The 17,778-nt window shown below is 36.3% G+C and overlaps 1 protein-coding gene across 1 annotated transcript in view; it reads left to right on the plus strand.

The window, feature by feature from the left end:
- Positions 1 to 17,778, plus strand: part of LOC150105113 (disheveled-associated activator of morphogenesis 2-like) — a 575,640-nt gene that overhangs the window by 155,207 nt on the left and 402,655 nt on the right. The window contains exon 7 of the mRNA XM_090396160.1: positions 11,490 to 11,687. Within this exon, the coding sequence (XP_090252286.1) occupies positions 11,490 to 11,687 (198 nt within the window). The remainder of the gene's footprint in view (positions 1 to 11,489; positions 11,688 to 17,778) is intronic.

Below are 17,778 nucleotides of genomic sequence, written 5' to 3' on the forward strand. Positions count from 1 at the left end.
TACCACCCTGTTCCTCGATTGGTCTGATGCATCCCTCACTCTCTCTCTCTCTTCCCCTAACTTTCTCTCTCTGTTCCCCTACTTACCTGCCTTCCTGACATCACTCTATCCTTGGTTCCAGTGATCCCTCACATTCTTCTCATTCCCTCTCTCCTACTATTTCCATTCTCTCCTCTTCTATCATTCCCATAACTCTCTCTCATTCTCTCTCTTCTGCTGTTCCTATTCTCTCCTCTTCTATCATTCCCATAACTCTCTCTCATTCCCTCTCTTCTACTATTCCTATTCTCTCCTCTTCTATTGTTCACACAACTCTCTCTCATTTCCTCTCTCTCTCATTCCTTCTCTCCTACTGCTTCTATACTCTCCTCTTCTATCATTCCCAAACCTCTCTCTCTCTCATTCCCTCTCTTCTACTGTTCCTATTCTCTCCTCTTCTATTCATTCCTAAAACTTTCTCTCACTCCTACTCTGATTCACCTTGCATTAATCTCTTCCATTCTCCTAATCTCATCTTTCATACTTCTCATCTCATTCACAAGACATTCCATCTTGTCTTTCAGCTCATCTATCCTTCTCTTCACAGTCATTCAAGCCTTCCACATTCCCAACTCTTATTTTCTCATTCATATTTCACTCGTCATTCTCGCCTATCACACTACTCGTCATTCTCTCCTATCACATTACTCGTCTCCCGACATTCATTTCCCGTCTCTGAAGCAACTAGGTTGGGTATTGAAATATTTAATTCATTGATTTCTTCCCACTGCCTGCATTTTGCACATATATGCACTCCCCCCCCCCCTTCTCTCACCCGCCACATATCCAATTCCTGGGAAGCATACGATGCATATTGTAGTAGTAGCAGAAGTAGAACACTTCGTAATAGGTTGATATATTTTATTTTATCAAGGCCATTTAGTATTTCTTAAACCTTTACTCAATCCAAGAATTGTTGGGTTGGAATTATAGAAGAGGCAACTTTATATATAAATTTAGAGCTTCCTTCTATAGCTTGTTCATTAATGAAGATGCCCTCTAGAGTGAGAAGAATCATTATAAAGTATTTTCAACAAAGTCGAGTTAGCTGTTTTATATAGAGATGGCAGGGCTTTGTTCCTTCCATGAACGTGCGTGTTTTTCTTCCAGAAGACAGATCTAACTAGAGAATACAAGTCACTAAGAGAAATAGCAAACTACACAAGTAGGATTAACTGCTTTGTCATATTAATTAGGCTTTTATGAAGTGTCATGTTACTTGGATTGTTGTGATGAGAGACTATTGAGCTTAGTATGTAACAGAAAGATGAAGATATGTTAATTCCACATACAAGAGGTTGCAAAATCTATAGTGCCTTGTAGGCAAGCAGTTTAAAAGAGAGAGAGAGAGAGAGAGAGAGAGAAAGCAGTTATTCTTTCATCTGAGTTCTGACCTCCAAAATTTAATTTCAAAATTTAACCACAGTAGTTCTCCCTTATCTGCAGGTTTGCTTTCTGCAATGTCACTTATCCATGGTCAATTCCAGTCCAAATATTTTTAATGGAAAATTCCAGAAATAAACAAGTTTTAAATTGTGCACTGTTCTGCATAATGTGATGAAAGCTAGCACCATCCCACCTGGGATATGAATCATTCCTTTGTCCATTGTACACCTGCTTTACTCTATACACTGCCCTCCTGTTAGTCACTTAGTAGCCGTCTCAGTTATCAGATCGACTGTCACGGTATCTCAGTGCTTGTATTCAAGTAACTCTTATTTTACTTAATAACGGCTCCAAAGCATAAGAGTAGTGATGCTGGCAATTCGGATATGCCAAAGAGAAGCCATAAAATGCTACCTATAAGTGAAAAGGTAGAAGTTCTTGATTTCATAAGGAAAAATAAATAAATAAATAATTATAAATCATATGCTTAAGTTGCTAAGATTCCATTCACTTTCACATAACTTTTATTACAGTATATTGTTATAATTGTTCTATTTATTATTAGTTATTGTTGTTGATCTCTTATATGCCTGATTGATAAATTAAACTTTAACATAGGTATGTATGTATGTATAATAAAAAACATAGTATGTACTGGGTTTGGTACTATCCATGGTTTCAGGTATCCCCTCCATGGATGGGGGGGGGGGGAGAATTACTGCACCTAAAATCCTAAAAAAAAATTACTTGTTTTCTAGATAGTGTTCTTAACAGCTGAAGGTATATATAATCCTTGGAAAAGCACTGCATGTTGATGGATGTTCCAAAGGACAGAGATAGAATGAAATCGAAGAGAAGTTAGTTCACTGCATTTGAAGTTGGACTACAAATAGATGTTAAGCAGTAGATCCTTGCATTTATATAGGACTAAAGGAAAGTCAAGAAAGATATAGAAACCTGTTAAGTAAATCAGCATCCATTACATTGTTTTCCTTAATCTTTATATCCTGTATAGGTTTCACCTATAGAGGATAGAAACAGAATGTTTCAGTCTTTTCTGTAAAACTAGTTAAACTGTTGCTCAACATCCATTTGTTATCCAACTTCAAACGCATTGAACTAACCTATTCTCTAATTTCATTCTATCTCTGTCCTTTTGAAGCAGCCATCAGTATGCAGTTTTTCCCAAGACCTATATATTCCTCTAGTTGTTTAAAACACTCACTTCCTATTTTTTTTTTTTTTTGGTTTTAAGGGATTAAATTTGAGATTAAATTTTTGAGGTTAAAAAAGAGAGAAGAATTGCTCTCACTCTCATAAATCGCTTGCCTAACTCTGATCTAAAGTGGTTAGAATAAACCTTGTGAGAGACAGGTCATCAATTAACCAGATTGCCATCTTGGATAGCATCAAGAATTTTTAGAATTTTTGGTGTGTATCCCAAATGTCAGAGGAGTATTCAAAGATTAGGTGGATTTGAAATTTATATAATGTTAAAAGTTGCATAAGTGAGAAGTAGTGTATTGAACAGAAAAGGAGACTAAATTTTTTGGGGCTATGAATATGATGTGGACTATTATGAAAGGATAATTTTTTTAGGAAGGAAATAACAACATACATGAAATAATAACTAAAATAATTTAATTGCCATTTCTTGTATTTTACTTAGGTTAAATTAGTATCTTCAGGGAACAATATGCAGGTAAAGATATATGCATAAAGGCACTCTATGAGTAAGAGAGAGAGAGAGAGAGAGAGAGAGATGAAGTGAATAACCAAAACAATCTTAAGTCCTAAATCACAACATAGTGGACTTTGATTGTGGTCTAAGAATGGGTGTTTCCAAGATCGAGGGCAGTTTTATGCATCCAGATTTATTGAAGTTAGGATTGTTTTTTGGAACAAAGGTAGGCAGATTCAACACGCATTCTTTCACTTGTATTTGTAGAGTAAGGTGACCTTCTTCCAGAAGAGTTTGTGACTGATATTCAATGCATAATATACAAGTCCTGAGCTTCTATAGTGGTGGTTCCATATGTAGTTCTTGTGTTCGGAGATTTTGATGTTGGCCATCTCCCTGTTTGACTATATCAAGGCATATTACAGCTGCAGAGTATATGATTGATATAGACAAATTTTTTTTTTTTAATGTTTCCCAGGAAGGGGTGCAAACTTATAGTGTATCAATCATTACTGTAGGCAGACTAAAGAATTTTATTTTCATTTTTATTATGTTATTTATTTATTTATATTAATATCTCTATATTTTTGTATTTATTTTTACCTAGTCCATTAAACATGCTCTGGATACCAAACATGGAACTTTTTCAAGCCACTTTTTTAGTAAGGGCAATTCCATTGCCCTTACTAAAAAAGTGGGAACATCTAGTGGGAAATTCATTTTCCACCTAAAGGCAACCACAAACAATCCTGCTATGGGCATGAATTTTGAATGTTGAATCCTGTTGGTTGGAGAGTAGGTATATTGTTCAATCTGTACTTTAATGACATCAAGCAGGGGCTATCATCAGATTTGCAATTGTTTGCTGATGATGCGAAGATAGGCAAGGCAATCAAGGATGCTACTGATATTCAGCAATTTCAAAATGATTTGAATAGACTGGAAATCTGGACAAACGAAAATGGCTGTCAGTTTAATGTTAGTAAGTGTAAAGTTATGCACTTTGGCGTGATTAGAGTTCCAGTGGCATATTATATTATCAGGGTTATGCTACAAGAAACTGAAGAGGCAAGGGATCTTGGTATATTAGTGGATAAGAATTTAAAGTTCAAAGGTCACATAGCAAAAGTTGCAAATACAACTCTTTGGATAATTGCTATGTTGAAGCAAACCTTGACATGTAAGGATAAAAAGTAATTTTGCCTCTTTATAAGGCTTTGATAAGACCACACTTGGATTACTGTGCACAGATTTTGTCTCCCGGGTTCCAAGGGGATAAAGAAGCTGTGGAAAGGATGCAAAGAAGTGTTACAAAGATTATATCCGGATTATGGGATTTAGATTATGAGGACAGATTGCGAGTATGTGGATTACAGACTCTGGTTAACAGGGGAAAGAGGGGTGATATGATAGAGGTCTATAAACGTTTGAATGTGTGTTATAGCATTTCAAATGATGAAATTTTTCGTTATATGGAAAGCGAGGAGAGAACATGGGACATCCATGGAAGTTAAGGTTGTTCTCAGTCAAGAAAGGGTTAAGAGCTAGGTTTTTCTCCCAGAGAGCAGTGAGTGAGTGGAATAATTTGCCCTTAGGGGTAGTAAGTGCATCTAGTGTAAATGAATTTAAAGGAAGGTAAGATAGCTGGGTTTGGTGATTTACAGCATCATTCGATGAGTCCTTGACTCCCTGGAAGTCTCAGATAATAATAATAATAATAATAAATAATAATAAAGGAAGAGGAGGATGGTATAGCACCTTAGCATTAGTTATTAATATCATACCCTCCATAGAGTCAGCAGACTCACTGTGAGAGGTTCATTCAGCTTGCAACATACTGAAACTTAAAACACTCCCTGCATTTACATTTTCCAAGTAACGTGGTCCATTCACCCATAATTATCCATGTAAAAAAAAAAAATACACTATTTAACTGACTCCACACCCTTACACAACTTCCAGGAATAGCTACTGGTTCCATCACTTTCACCTTCTATTCTTTTTATAATCTCCTCTGTATTAATCTAATAAAATCACCTCAGTAATTTAGTCACTATCATATCATCTATACTCCTCCTATCCACGATACTCTGCAATACACTATTTAACCTTTCTTCATAACCAACATTCCAGATTCCTGATATTGTCTCATTTCTCTCTGAACTTTCTTCAGTCTTTCCACATCATAATGAAAACCAGGTTATCAAATCTGAGCACAATAGTAAAAGTGTTGTTTAGCTTTATTACAGTAGCACAACCACTGCCTCATCCATACATGTTAGTGTACATCTGATCATAGTAGCAATATGATGTGTAGTTTTTGCAACATACCTTTTAAACTTTTGTCTACTATCAACCATTACTCCCATATCTCAAATCTCAACCACTTCCTGATAGCATGGTTGGTCGAGTGGTTAGTGTATCTGCTCTCCAGCTAAAAAGCTGCAAGTTTGAATCCCACAGTGGGCATGGGTGTTTGTGATTGTCTGTGAGAATACTACTGATGGTAGTGGTCAGTAGATGGTGTTTGTTTACATGATGCAGTGTGCTGTAGTTGATAGATTGAGTGGTGGAGACAGAGAGTTGTAGAGTAGGTGCCCTCCCTTGATGAGTCTTTGGACTCCTTGGAGGTATCACGTAATAATAATAATAATAATAGTTCTGTACATATCCTTATATTGTGCACAGATTTGGTCACTGGGTTTTCATGGTGATGAGGATATCTTAGAAAGGATCCAAAGAAGATTCACAAAGGTAGTCAGTGGTCTTTGGAATATGGAGTATAAAGACAGATTGAGGGAATGTAGAGAATTGAGAGAAAAGAGCCTTATGGGACTACCTTCTCTTGAATATATAGTAGGGAGAGAGTGGTTTCCAATTGGCCTTGGAAGATTTGGTTGGATAAAAAGGTCTTGATCAAGAGACAGAAATTTCTTATGAGACCAAAGTTGTTTAGGTCTTTCAATATTCGAAATCTCCAATCTATGCTATACTTATTCCAAATCAAAGAAAGCATTTTATGGAGGCATCTCGAATGGATGCTTCCAGTTGGACTAGGTGATCGGTTGTTAAATGACATTCGTGGAAGCCAGTTTGTATTCTGGAAAAAAAGTTTCAATTCAGAAACCATAAAAGACAAAAGTTAACCATATTTTCCATGATGCTACACAAGCAGCTGGTCAGAGTAATTACACAAGATACAACTTCAATAGTTTATAGGGAATTCTGTATCCTTCCTTTGCATAGGAAATGCACTAATAATTGCCTTTTTCCAAGTATCCAGAAAAACGTTTTCACAGAAACATTTTGTTAAACAGGTACAGCAGTTAATTACTTTGATGTTTGATCATCTTATAATGGATGTTATCTGGTCCAACAGCAGTTGGGTGACATTTAAGCAATGCAGCTTTCATTTCTTGCTTTGTAAACAACCTGTTGTAGGCTTCTGTAATGATTGAAGAGAACAGAATTTGGTCTCTTCAAATGTTATGGAAGATTGCAACAGGCCAGACTTTATCTCACACTTATTTGCTGTTGTTTGCTTTTGTTATGGAAGATGTGTATTGGATCTAAGGATTCCTTTTAACTTTGACAATAGATGTCTCTTGCTCTGGCTGGGGTATGTTTGAAAGCAATGTAGTTTGTTGTTGAGGGGTATCTGCAGATACCAAAACGCTTTCTTCAGTGCTCCCTTGGCTGCTATGCAATCCAATATTCCATCATAATTTAGGGAAACTTGGGTCACCAGATGCTTTAGTAGCTGCAATTGTTGTATCTTGTGTAATACACTCTGTATCATAACTCCCTGCATCACTGAAAGATGACTGTGGCAATGGTTATGAGGCAGTATGATGTAACATGGAGGTTGAGAGGAAGACATATTTAGTTGGATGTTGCCATAGGCCTGGAAATGTGGAGGGTAGTGATGAAGAAATGTATAAACAACTTGAATTAGTGAACATAAGAAGGGTAATTATTATGGGTGATTTTAATTATGGCGGTATAGATTGCAATGAAGATATAGCATTTGTGAATATGGAAAATGAATTTCTCGAGTTCGTGAGAGATAACTATCTCAGTCATCACATAAAGGAGGACACAAGGATTGAGAGTTCCAGATCTGATAATTTCATCAGAAGATATAATTTTGAAAGGGGTATCACACTTTCCTCATGAAATATGACATGAAATTAGGATTGAGTGATAAGGAAATAAATGCTGCATGGGAAGTGACAAAGAATTACATAACAGCTTAAATGTGTGAATGTATTCCGAAGGCCAAAAGGTTGAATAAGGTAGGTGTAAAATGGATTAATATGGAGCTTAAGCATGAAATCTGAAAAAAGAAAGTACTTTGGATACAAGATGATGGTAATCTTGTAATAATGGTAATAATAATGGTCACATGAATTGTATAAAGAACAAGCTAGGAGAGTGACTCAGTTAGTAAGGAAAACAAAAGTGGAGTATGAGCAGAAATTGGCAAACATAAAGAAGAATGATCATGGTAAGATTATGTTAATGGATGAAAGTGGTAGAATGGTAACTACTGCAGAAGACATCATTGAGGTATTCAGTGATGAATTTATAAGAGTTTCATCGTTATCAGAGTGGAATCATGAGGAACTTAATTGTAGAGGACATAGGAGAGTATGGCTAAATTGTGAGTGAGCATGAGGTATTTAAGGAAATAAACAAACTGGATGTCAATAAGGTGATAGGATTTGATGACATATCACCATACATCTTAAGGGGATGTTTCAGGGAATTGGCGGTAGCATTGGCATACCTGTTTAATAAAAGTCTTGAAACACCACAGGTTCCGAGGGAGTGGAAGGAAGGTAAAATTGTTCCACTGCATAAAGCTAGTGATGAGGCTGTAGCTTCAAATTATAGGCTGGTCTTTATATCTGGACTTTCAAAACTGAGAGGTTGGATACAGAAACAGTTTGATAACAGCAGTATTCTCTGTGGTTATCAGCATGGATTTGTTAGGGGAAATCATAATCATATGTATCTTGGACAGGGGAGATGCATATACAGTGGTGTACTTGGATTTTGTAAAGGCTTTTGATAGACTGCCACACGAAAAGCCCTTAAATAAATTTAAACAAATGGTTATTATAATTACGGCTATTTTGCCTGCTTCAGTTTAGGAGTGCCCCTAAACTGAAGCAGGCAAAATAGCCGTAATTATAATAGTTTATTAAGAGGAGTAACATGGGAGTTTTCCCAGAAATAATATACATAATTAAACAAATGGGATTGGATAACAGACTTCTGAGTTAGATCAGTGACTGGCTGTCAGATAGGTATCAGAAAGTTATATATGGGGGTGTGGTATTCTGAAAGAGAAAGCTCACTACTGATGTGCTGCAGGGGTCAGTTTTGGGGCCATTGTTCAATTTGTATGTTAATGATATTGGGATTGGTTTACCTACTGATATACTGCTGTTTGCAGATGATGCAAAACTGGGGAGAGCAATGCAGAGTCAAGTGGATGGTATGCCCTTACATGAGGACTTTTAACATGTTGTATTGTATTTATATAATGTTGTAAGCATTGTTATTATTTATAAACACAAACAAAATTAAATTTTTTCATTTTTTCCTTGGGGGTGCTGCAGTGTCACAGTTCTTGGCTGTTATCAACCCATTTTTGTTTCCTACTTCTCACCAATCTCTCCAGTACCTTCATGACAACTCCAGATATACAGATTAGCCTATAATTTTAAACTACAGCCTTATCACCACCTTTATGCATTGGAACAATTTTACCCTCCTTCCATCAAATCCTAACTCCTTATTGACATCAAGGTTATTTATTTCCTCATATCCCTCCTGTTCATTCACAGTTAAGCTATCCTCTCGCATGTCCTCTACACCTTAAGTTCCTCATGATTCCACCCTGATCAGGATGAAACATCTTGTTAATTAATCACTGAATACCTCAACAATGTCTTCTGCAGCAGTTATGTCTACCATTTTCATCCGTTAACATCATCTTACAATAATCATTCTTCCTTCTACTTGCTGTATATCTAAAAAACTTTCTAGGCTTTTTCTTTGCCAGATTTGCCAATTTCGGCTCATACTGTACTTTTGTTTTCCTTACTGAGTCACTCTCCTGACTTGTTCTTTATACTCTTCGTGTAACTGATTATTACCATTATTCATCTTGTACTTCCTCCAAAGTACTTTCTTTTTACATATTTCATGCTTAAACTCCTTATTCATCCATTTTACACCAACTTATTCAGCCTTTTGGCCTTCAGAATATATTCACACATCAATGCTGTTATGTAAAACTTTGTCAGTTCCCAAGCAGCATTTATTTCCTTACCACTCAGCTTCTCATTTCATGCTATGGCTCCAAGCTGTCTCCTAAGCTCATCATAATCATCAGTTCTTGTACTTCTGCATATATCCTTTCCTCATAGAAATCTGCGTATGATTAGCCATAACCCAGGTGATCACTTAATAGTCACTCTAACCAACTGGAGGAAAGTGCAAAACCCCACTCACAATTACATCCATGAAACTGCCAGATCTCAAACTCTCGATTCTCACATTCCCTCGTTTACATGCTGCCTGAGATATTTATCTCTCAGAGCTCAAGAAATTCATTTTCCTTATTCCCAAATGCTATCTCTTCATTCCAATATGTACCACCATAATTAAAATCACTCATAATAATTTCCCTTTCTTTGTTCACTAATACAAGTTGTTTATACATTTCTTCATCACCACTCTACACATTCCCTGGCCTATAGGAACATTCAACTAAATATGTCTTCCTGTGGATCTTCACTTTACACCACACTGCCTCATAACCATTGCCACTATTTCTCTCTTCCATACTTTATGTGGACACAATTGCACTGTAATTCAACAGTAGCACCCCCCCCCTTTTCTTGTCCTTTACTTCCTCATGGAAAAATGCTATATTCTTCAATTTCTATTCCTGTTAGAAGATCATCTTCATTCAACCATGTTTTACTTATTCTAATGATTTGGGAGTGAATAAACTCAATCAGTGAAACCATTTCATCTCTCTTATTTCTGATACTCCTAGCATATGTCAATAAAAAGTAGTTCATTTTTAGGTCTATAACATGTACTATCCAAGTCACTTGTTGGTTGTGATTTCCCCATGAGAACTGTCCTTGCAATTCCCCATCCTACATCCCAATCTATTCCATTTCTGTGTTGATCATCCCAGTACATGCATTCACTACTACTTCCAACATTCACTCCCCCTATACCATGTCTTCCTCTTCACCTGGGCTCCCCCCCATTTTTTGTTACTCTTGCATTCCCATTCTCTCTTCATTTCTCATACTACTACTGTTTCCACTGCTAAGCACTTCTGTCTCTTCAATAAAATTCTCGTGATCTTTCACTTCATCTCTTACTTATAAACAGGCACTTCACTAGAAGTCAATTAGAAGCCAATATGGTCCCTGGCACCTCCAATTTTCTTTTGCCGGCCTGGTTGGCCGAGTGGTTGTGTATCCGCTCTCCAGCCAAAAGGCTGTGGGTTCGAATCCCGCCATGGGCATGGATGTTTGTGATTGTCTGTGAAAATAATAGTGGTGATGGTGGACAGTAGATGGCGTTGGTGTAGATGAGGCGGTTTGAGGTTGAGTGGTGGAGATGGAGAGTTGTAAAGTAGGTGTCCTCTCTCGATGAGTCTTAGGACTCCCTGAAGGTGTGAAATAATAATAATAATAATAATAAAAAGCCAAATTATATAAAATTACAGCCAGAATAGCTAAGACTATAAGAGCAGTATATTATGTTTGTTACTTGTGTATGTTCTCTTGTTTGTTTGTCCATTGTGGGATGAAAATTTTGTTTGTGGAAGAAAAAACTGCTACTGCTGTATGATACTTGCCTATGGTTCAAAAGCTGTGAATAAAGGTTTCTTGTGCTTTACATGGGATTTAAACCCAGATTTCTCCAATCAAATGGTAGTCATGATGTTGTTGTAAATGAGCTATGAGCTCCGTATTTTGCTAAAATGATTTACATACTTATTGAAAATAGATAAAAGAAAAACTGTTATTCTCTCATGAGTATTAATAACAAAAATCCTCTGCTAATAGATTACCTAGTCAAGATGGCAATGTTGCATGAAAAAATTTCATGAAATTTAAAATATGAGCATGTTTTCATGCTCAAAACTTAACTAAGAAATAAAAACAAATATATTTTTTAAAACTGTTAAGTGATTTATCAGTTTTTTATTATGTTATCTGCTATGACTGTATGCTTTATTTTTTATTATTTAAATTCATTTTAATAGCTTTAATTGATAATATTAAGAATTTGTAGCTGAGAAAACCAATTTATGTTCACTTGAAATTATATTTCTTTTCAGAGTGGACGTTCCCATGTCCTTGCACATCCAACTGCTATTAATACTATTGCTCAAAGTCTTAGTTCTGAGAATATTAAAACTAAGATTGCTGTTTTGGAAATTCTTGGAGCAGTTTGTCTTGTTCCAGATGGACATAAAAAGGTTTTAAAAGCCATGATTCATTTCCAGAAATTTGCTTCTGAAAGAACAAGATTTCAGGTACTCTGAATTATTTTAGAGAAATATTAAGTATATTTCTGTAATGTAAAACAGAAATATTATATTTTAAATAAGAAAATAGTGCAATTATGGAAAATATTCTCAATGTTGAAATTAAGAACATTTTCCAGTGTTTCAAGTAAAATTTTTCATTTCCTAAAATTCATTTGAAATTATTGGTATCATTGGTATGAAAAATATTAAATTATCATAATTTTCAAATAAACCTGCTGTTTGTCACATTTCATATACCATCAGATCTTATATATCGGTCTTCTAAGATAATACTGGAGTCATCAATCCATTTAGATTGTAGTCTTCATCTAGACCTTTCCCTACTATTCTAGCATCAAACACTTGTCTTGCTAACCTCACCCTCCCATTCTGTGAAGTGATTGTACTAACACATTCTTGAATTTTTATATATATATACAGGGTGTTCGGGATAAATTTGACATATTTATAATTAATTATATTTTTCCGTAAGTTACATGTATTAACACACACTTCTCTTCATTTAGAAGGTTGGACCCTTCTTCATTCATATACAAGATGTCAGAAAGGATGGATAGCTGGAACCCACCTGAATCATGGAAGAGAATAACTTGTATCATGATGATTCGTGCCGGCCATCAAAATAAGGATATTTCGACTGCTGCCCAATGCTCCCTGAATACAGTAAAAACAATCAGGCATGAACTAGAGACTTGCAATGGTGACTACGAGGATGTAGCAAGAAGAAAGATCCCTAGCAGACGATCTGATTGCGTTCGTACAGCAGAATTCCGCATTTTTTCCAAGAGGGCCTCAGGTTGACTTCAGATGGCTACGTGGAGTTGCTAAACACTGTAGTCAAGCCCTGGATAACAAGGGTAGCCAATGGTAGGCCGTATGTATGGCAGCAGGATTCGGCCCCTTGCCACACCTCTGGGAAAAGTCAAAAATGGTTGTCTGAAAATTTCTACGACTTCACCAGTCCAAATGTTTGGCCTCCAAACTCCCCAGACCTTAACCCCATGGATTATTTTGTATGGGGCGCAGTTGAAAAAGACACCAATCGCACTTCCAGTAATACAAAAGCCCAGTTAATGGATAAAATTAAAACAGTTTTTGCGGCCCTTCCCAGGGAGACTGTAGCATCAGCTTGTTCGAGGTTCCGAAGCAGGATTGAAGCTGTGATCGATGCTAATGGTGGTTATTTTGAGTAAATCTTGTTGATAGTATTGTAATTAATTCTGCCTGTAATGTTTTTTGTCAATTCATTAAATTTAATAGATACAAAGAAGATTTTCTTTTTCCTTACGAAACTGTCAAATTTATCCCGAACACCCTGTATATATATATATATATATATATTGGATATTTGATCCACACACAAAATATCACAAAACTTATAGCATATCAGTATGTGGAAGAAAGGTGGAATTTTTTATTTTTTATTTTTTTTATTTATTTTTTTACCGGCTCAAGGTTGTATTTTTTGGGGAAAGCAGAATTCCAAAGAACAGATGGAATGAAAGAGAAGACAGAGAAGTTGGTTTGGCAAGTTTAAAGCTAGACTGCAGCATCTCTTGTTTTTATGATTTTTGGAGGATGATAGTAGCCAATTCAGCAGAACACTGTTCATGACGGTATCTGTTGAACAGGCATAAGGCTGAAACTGAACATTTTTGGATGAGGGATTGAAAGTGGATCTATGAGAGAGAGAGAGAAAGAGAGAGAGATCATTAATTAACTGTCCTCTTTTGGATAGCATTGAGCAATCTTGTAGATGATTTTGGTGCACCACCTCAAATACATGATAGTGTCCCATGATTGGGAAGATTTATGCTTTGTTAGCAACTGTAAAGTTATGAAATTGTGTCTTTAGTGGAAAAATACACCAACATTTTTAGCAACTGCAGAAGCTGTGGTTGAGATGTGTTTGTGCCAGGAAAGGTTGGAGGTGTAAGTCAGTCCAAGAAGGGAAACCTAATTGTGTTTGGATATCAGGATATTATTGAAAGCTCAGAGAAGGGATATGAGCTCTTTCTCGTGAGAGATCAGACAGGATTGAGTTTTGATAGCATTGAAGTATAAAAGGTTGTCATTGTCCCATTGAAATATACCTAAGAGATAGGAGTTCAGGACATTGATAGTGATGAATCTTGAGGATTCTAACAACTGGTGACTGCAAGGTTTGCAAATGGAAATTGGGAGTGGAGTGCACTGCCATTTGCTGAAGCTATGGATAGGATTTGATGTCTGTGGGAGCAAGTCATTTATATACAAGAGGAAAAGAGTGGGTGAAAGTGCAGAACTCTGCATTGGTGGGGAAATCTGAAGAGAGAAACCATCCACTGACTCATAGTGAGTAACCAGTGAGAAAGTTGGCAATCCAAGTTGCAGAGAGTGGAAGGCAGACCATAAAATAGCAATTTGCTAGGTAGGCTAATATGTCAAACCTGACAACTTGAATTTCTCGCGCGTTTTCCATGACTTGAGTCCAGAAGTGAGTAGTGAAGGCTAGCAGAAGATCAGTTTTAGATCAAGAGTGACAGAATCTGTATTGCTGGTCACTGATTAGTTGGCAGGTCTCCAGATAGTGCAGAAGTTGGCTGTTGATGGCTTTCTCCATAGTTTTAGAGAGAACAGCAGTAAGAGCAATTAAACAGTAATTTGTTGGCTGACTTTTATCACCTTTCTTTAGAATGGATGCTGTTAGGTCTGTTTCTGTGCTGAAGGGTTCACACTAGTTGAATAAGATGGATTGAAGTGGTGATACAGGATAGGCGTTGTTCTGGGGCACATTTTTAATACAATAGGTGGGATATCATCAGGACTAGTACATTGTTATGTTGGTTGTATTTATTGCTATTATATCGATGCCCTATATTTAATTATATCCTTTCTTACTTCAACCTCTTCTATCAAAATCTTACCGCTTGCGCCATTATGCTATGCCGCTGCACCATTGTTAAGTGGCCCTTCTCTTTTATATATTGTTGTGCTTCCTTTTACTCTTTTATTATCTTATTCTTATTTTAATTTTAACTCCTATCACATCTTAGTGTTAATGTTATCAAATCCTTACATTCCTTCTCTTATTATATACTCATCGTCGGGTCTGCGCCTTAGCTCTATCATACTATTCTATATTCACTCTATTTTATTCCTTACATAATTTAACTTTCTTGGGGCCCCCAGAAATACCTGTTCTCTGAATACAATGAGCTATCCTATTCACACAGGCAAATTTATTTACTGCACCAGCCTGGGCTTTAAGGGTAGAGTTAAACTCAGCCTTAGAACAGTCATAGGACATCAGGTGCTATCAATAATCTTAGCTAAAATTCAGAAGCTTTAGGTTTCCTAGTTTATTGCAGTCATGCCCTACTACTTTTAATTGGGATATCCCTGCGCTCGCATACAATCACAGGTTCATATTTTATGAAGGGTCAGGGTCAGTCAGCATGATCAGAAATACAGACATGTAAAGTATCAAGAAAATTTAATGAACTCATTATGCAATGCAATACAAGATTAAGACAATAGTTAATTCTAATTTAAACTTCTACTTTTCTCTCACTCTTTTGTTCTTAAGATAATTAAGCATTGATTTCTAAATGTTAACAAATTAAATATTTCAACATATTTTACATTCTTATCTACAACTCAATTTGGTCACTTAGGCATTTGGCACATTGATAATCTTTCTCGAATGAATTACGACATAATCTCTATCTAACTGAAAGTTCTTAAATTCATTTCAAACGGCATAGAGTCATTTTTACATAAATTGCAGTCCTTCACACTTCCTTCTATTACAATTTTAAGATACACTCTTTTTGCACTGTTAGTCAATTCTCAAAAGGGGTTAGAACATGTGAAAGTACTTATCTACTCTTTATCGGTTTCTTTCCGTCCTTCCTTCTTTGTTATGATTCTGACTATCTCAATTTTCTTGCCACGTGGGGTAAACATGCTCTCCTGAGCCAGGTGCTATTTTTCTGCTAAGGGTTTACATCAACGATTCTTCTCATTGACAGCCTACGTTCTTTGATCCTGCCGAACTCTGCTGCGGTGCCATGCCGGAACTTCTCGAAAGTCAGCTCTTAAAAATAAGAGCTGAACTGCGATGAACACTTGTAGCACACGGAGAGAATGCAGGAACAAAAACGGGGGGGGTCAACTCCGTGTCACGGGTTTTATACGCTCCTCATGGGCGCCACCTTTCCGAGTTTGAATTTCTCTTATCATCCCGCCTATTGGTCTCCGACTAGGTGACTTCACCGATCAACACACAGGACTTTCTATTTCTGAGAATGTATGCATCGTGATATCTTCTCAGATGTGATGCCCACGGGTGCTTACGCTGCTCTTGTAGCGTTAGGGCGATCTTTGCCCTATGTTGCTGAATAACTTGCATTCTTTCACTTGTAGAAAATCACTAATAATTTCTCTTATAACTTCCCCTTTTTGCTGACTTACATTTATACTTGACACACAGATACATTAATTTTAATTCACATAATTCAAAGTTTAATATATAAGATGTTGTTTACAAAAAAAAACATAGTTATGCTGTGCTAAAAGATAAGTATGCATATTTATTTTATGTTTACTGTTAGATTCTGGAATGGTGACGTCATGTAAAATGAGGTCACCTATTTTAGATCTAGCAACGTTGTTTGCATTCAGGCTGTTAGGGATCTAGTAGAAAACTGTGTCACAAGGAGCAAGCTGTTCTTGGTAAAGTGGGGGGGGGAGGGCTTTTCCCTAATCACAATTCAGAAATTGTCCCCTCTTTTCTGCCTACTAACTAAACTTTGCAGCCCACATACCTTCAGTCTATCCTCATAAGGATTATTCCACAGACTTATCACTAAGTCAGCCTTGTCTTTGGTGCCATTTATAAATACAAGTTAATTTCTGTTGAAAATAATATAAATGCTTCATACTCCTGCTTGTTTCTCATACTTTCTGTCTTTTTATTGTACATTTTCATACCAAAATTTATTAGGGCAGTTATGCAATTCAGCTGAAGAATTCTGAAGTAATGGATTTATTGAGTGGCATAATATTATATGCACAAAAGTATTATTATTATTATTATTATTATTATTATTATTATTGAGTATCCCCATGGTGTAAGAGGGAAGTCACTGTCAAGACACTCAGAACTAATTCTGACAATCTATTCCATTCACTAACTGCTCCTTCAAGCAAAAAATATAGTCTGCACACTCTTACTAACCACATACTTACACAACTTCTAACTCCTATGGGTGACTTCCAGTTCTCTCTCTCTCTCTCTCTATTCCTCATGTATTGAATTTTTTTTTTTTTTGTTTTGATTTCATACAAACCCCTTTAATAATTTACAAGTTTCCATCATGTCCCCTCTTTTCTGCCTACTAACTAAACTTTGCAGCCCATACACCTTCAGCCTATCTTCATATGGATTATTCCACAGACTTATCACCATCATGGTCACTCATCTCTGGACTCTCTCTACCACCTCCTGATCCACAAGAAACCCAAATGAACAAATCTTTACACAAGTAGTCAAGATGCGACTGAATCATAATCTTATATAAAGGGATAAAAACTTCATTAGTTTTACCTGTTAGTGTGTTTTTCAACATCCAAGAATTCAGACGAACTATTTTCATAACTGATAATCATCATTCTTTGCCCACAATGCCAATTTATTTAAATCATCTTGCCTGAGTTCAACATCACCTTTATCAACTATTGCACTCCCCAGTTTTGCATCATCAATGAACAACTGAACATCTTCCCCATTAAATCTTTCAAAAGATCATTAACATACAAATGAGAGACTAATGGCCATGGTAAGAATCCTGATGCACTCCATTAGTTCACCTCATTCTTCCACATTCCATTCCATCATATACTACTCTCTGGTGTCTGTTAGTCACTGTCCTATCCATATTGCCAGCTTCATGTCCATTCCTGTTTGCTTCAACTTTTGTAATAGTTTTCCATGCAGTATTCTGTTAAATGCATTTGCAAAGTGCAGCAGTATCATGGTACATATTCCTGGAAAATTTATTGGCATATTTTTCATTTTAAAAAAATACAAGTC

This window comes from Typopeltis vanoorti, chromosome 7 (assembly GCF_054136105.1).
Source record: "Typopeltis vanoorti isolate ZY-2024b chromosome 7, IOZ_Tvanoo_1.0, whole genome shotgun sequence".
Taxonomy (NCBI): Eukaryota; Metazoa; Arthropoda; class Arachnida; order Uropygi; family Thelyphonidae; genus Typopeltis; species Typopeltis vanoorti.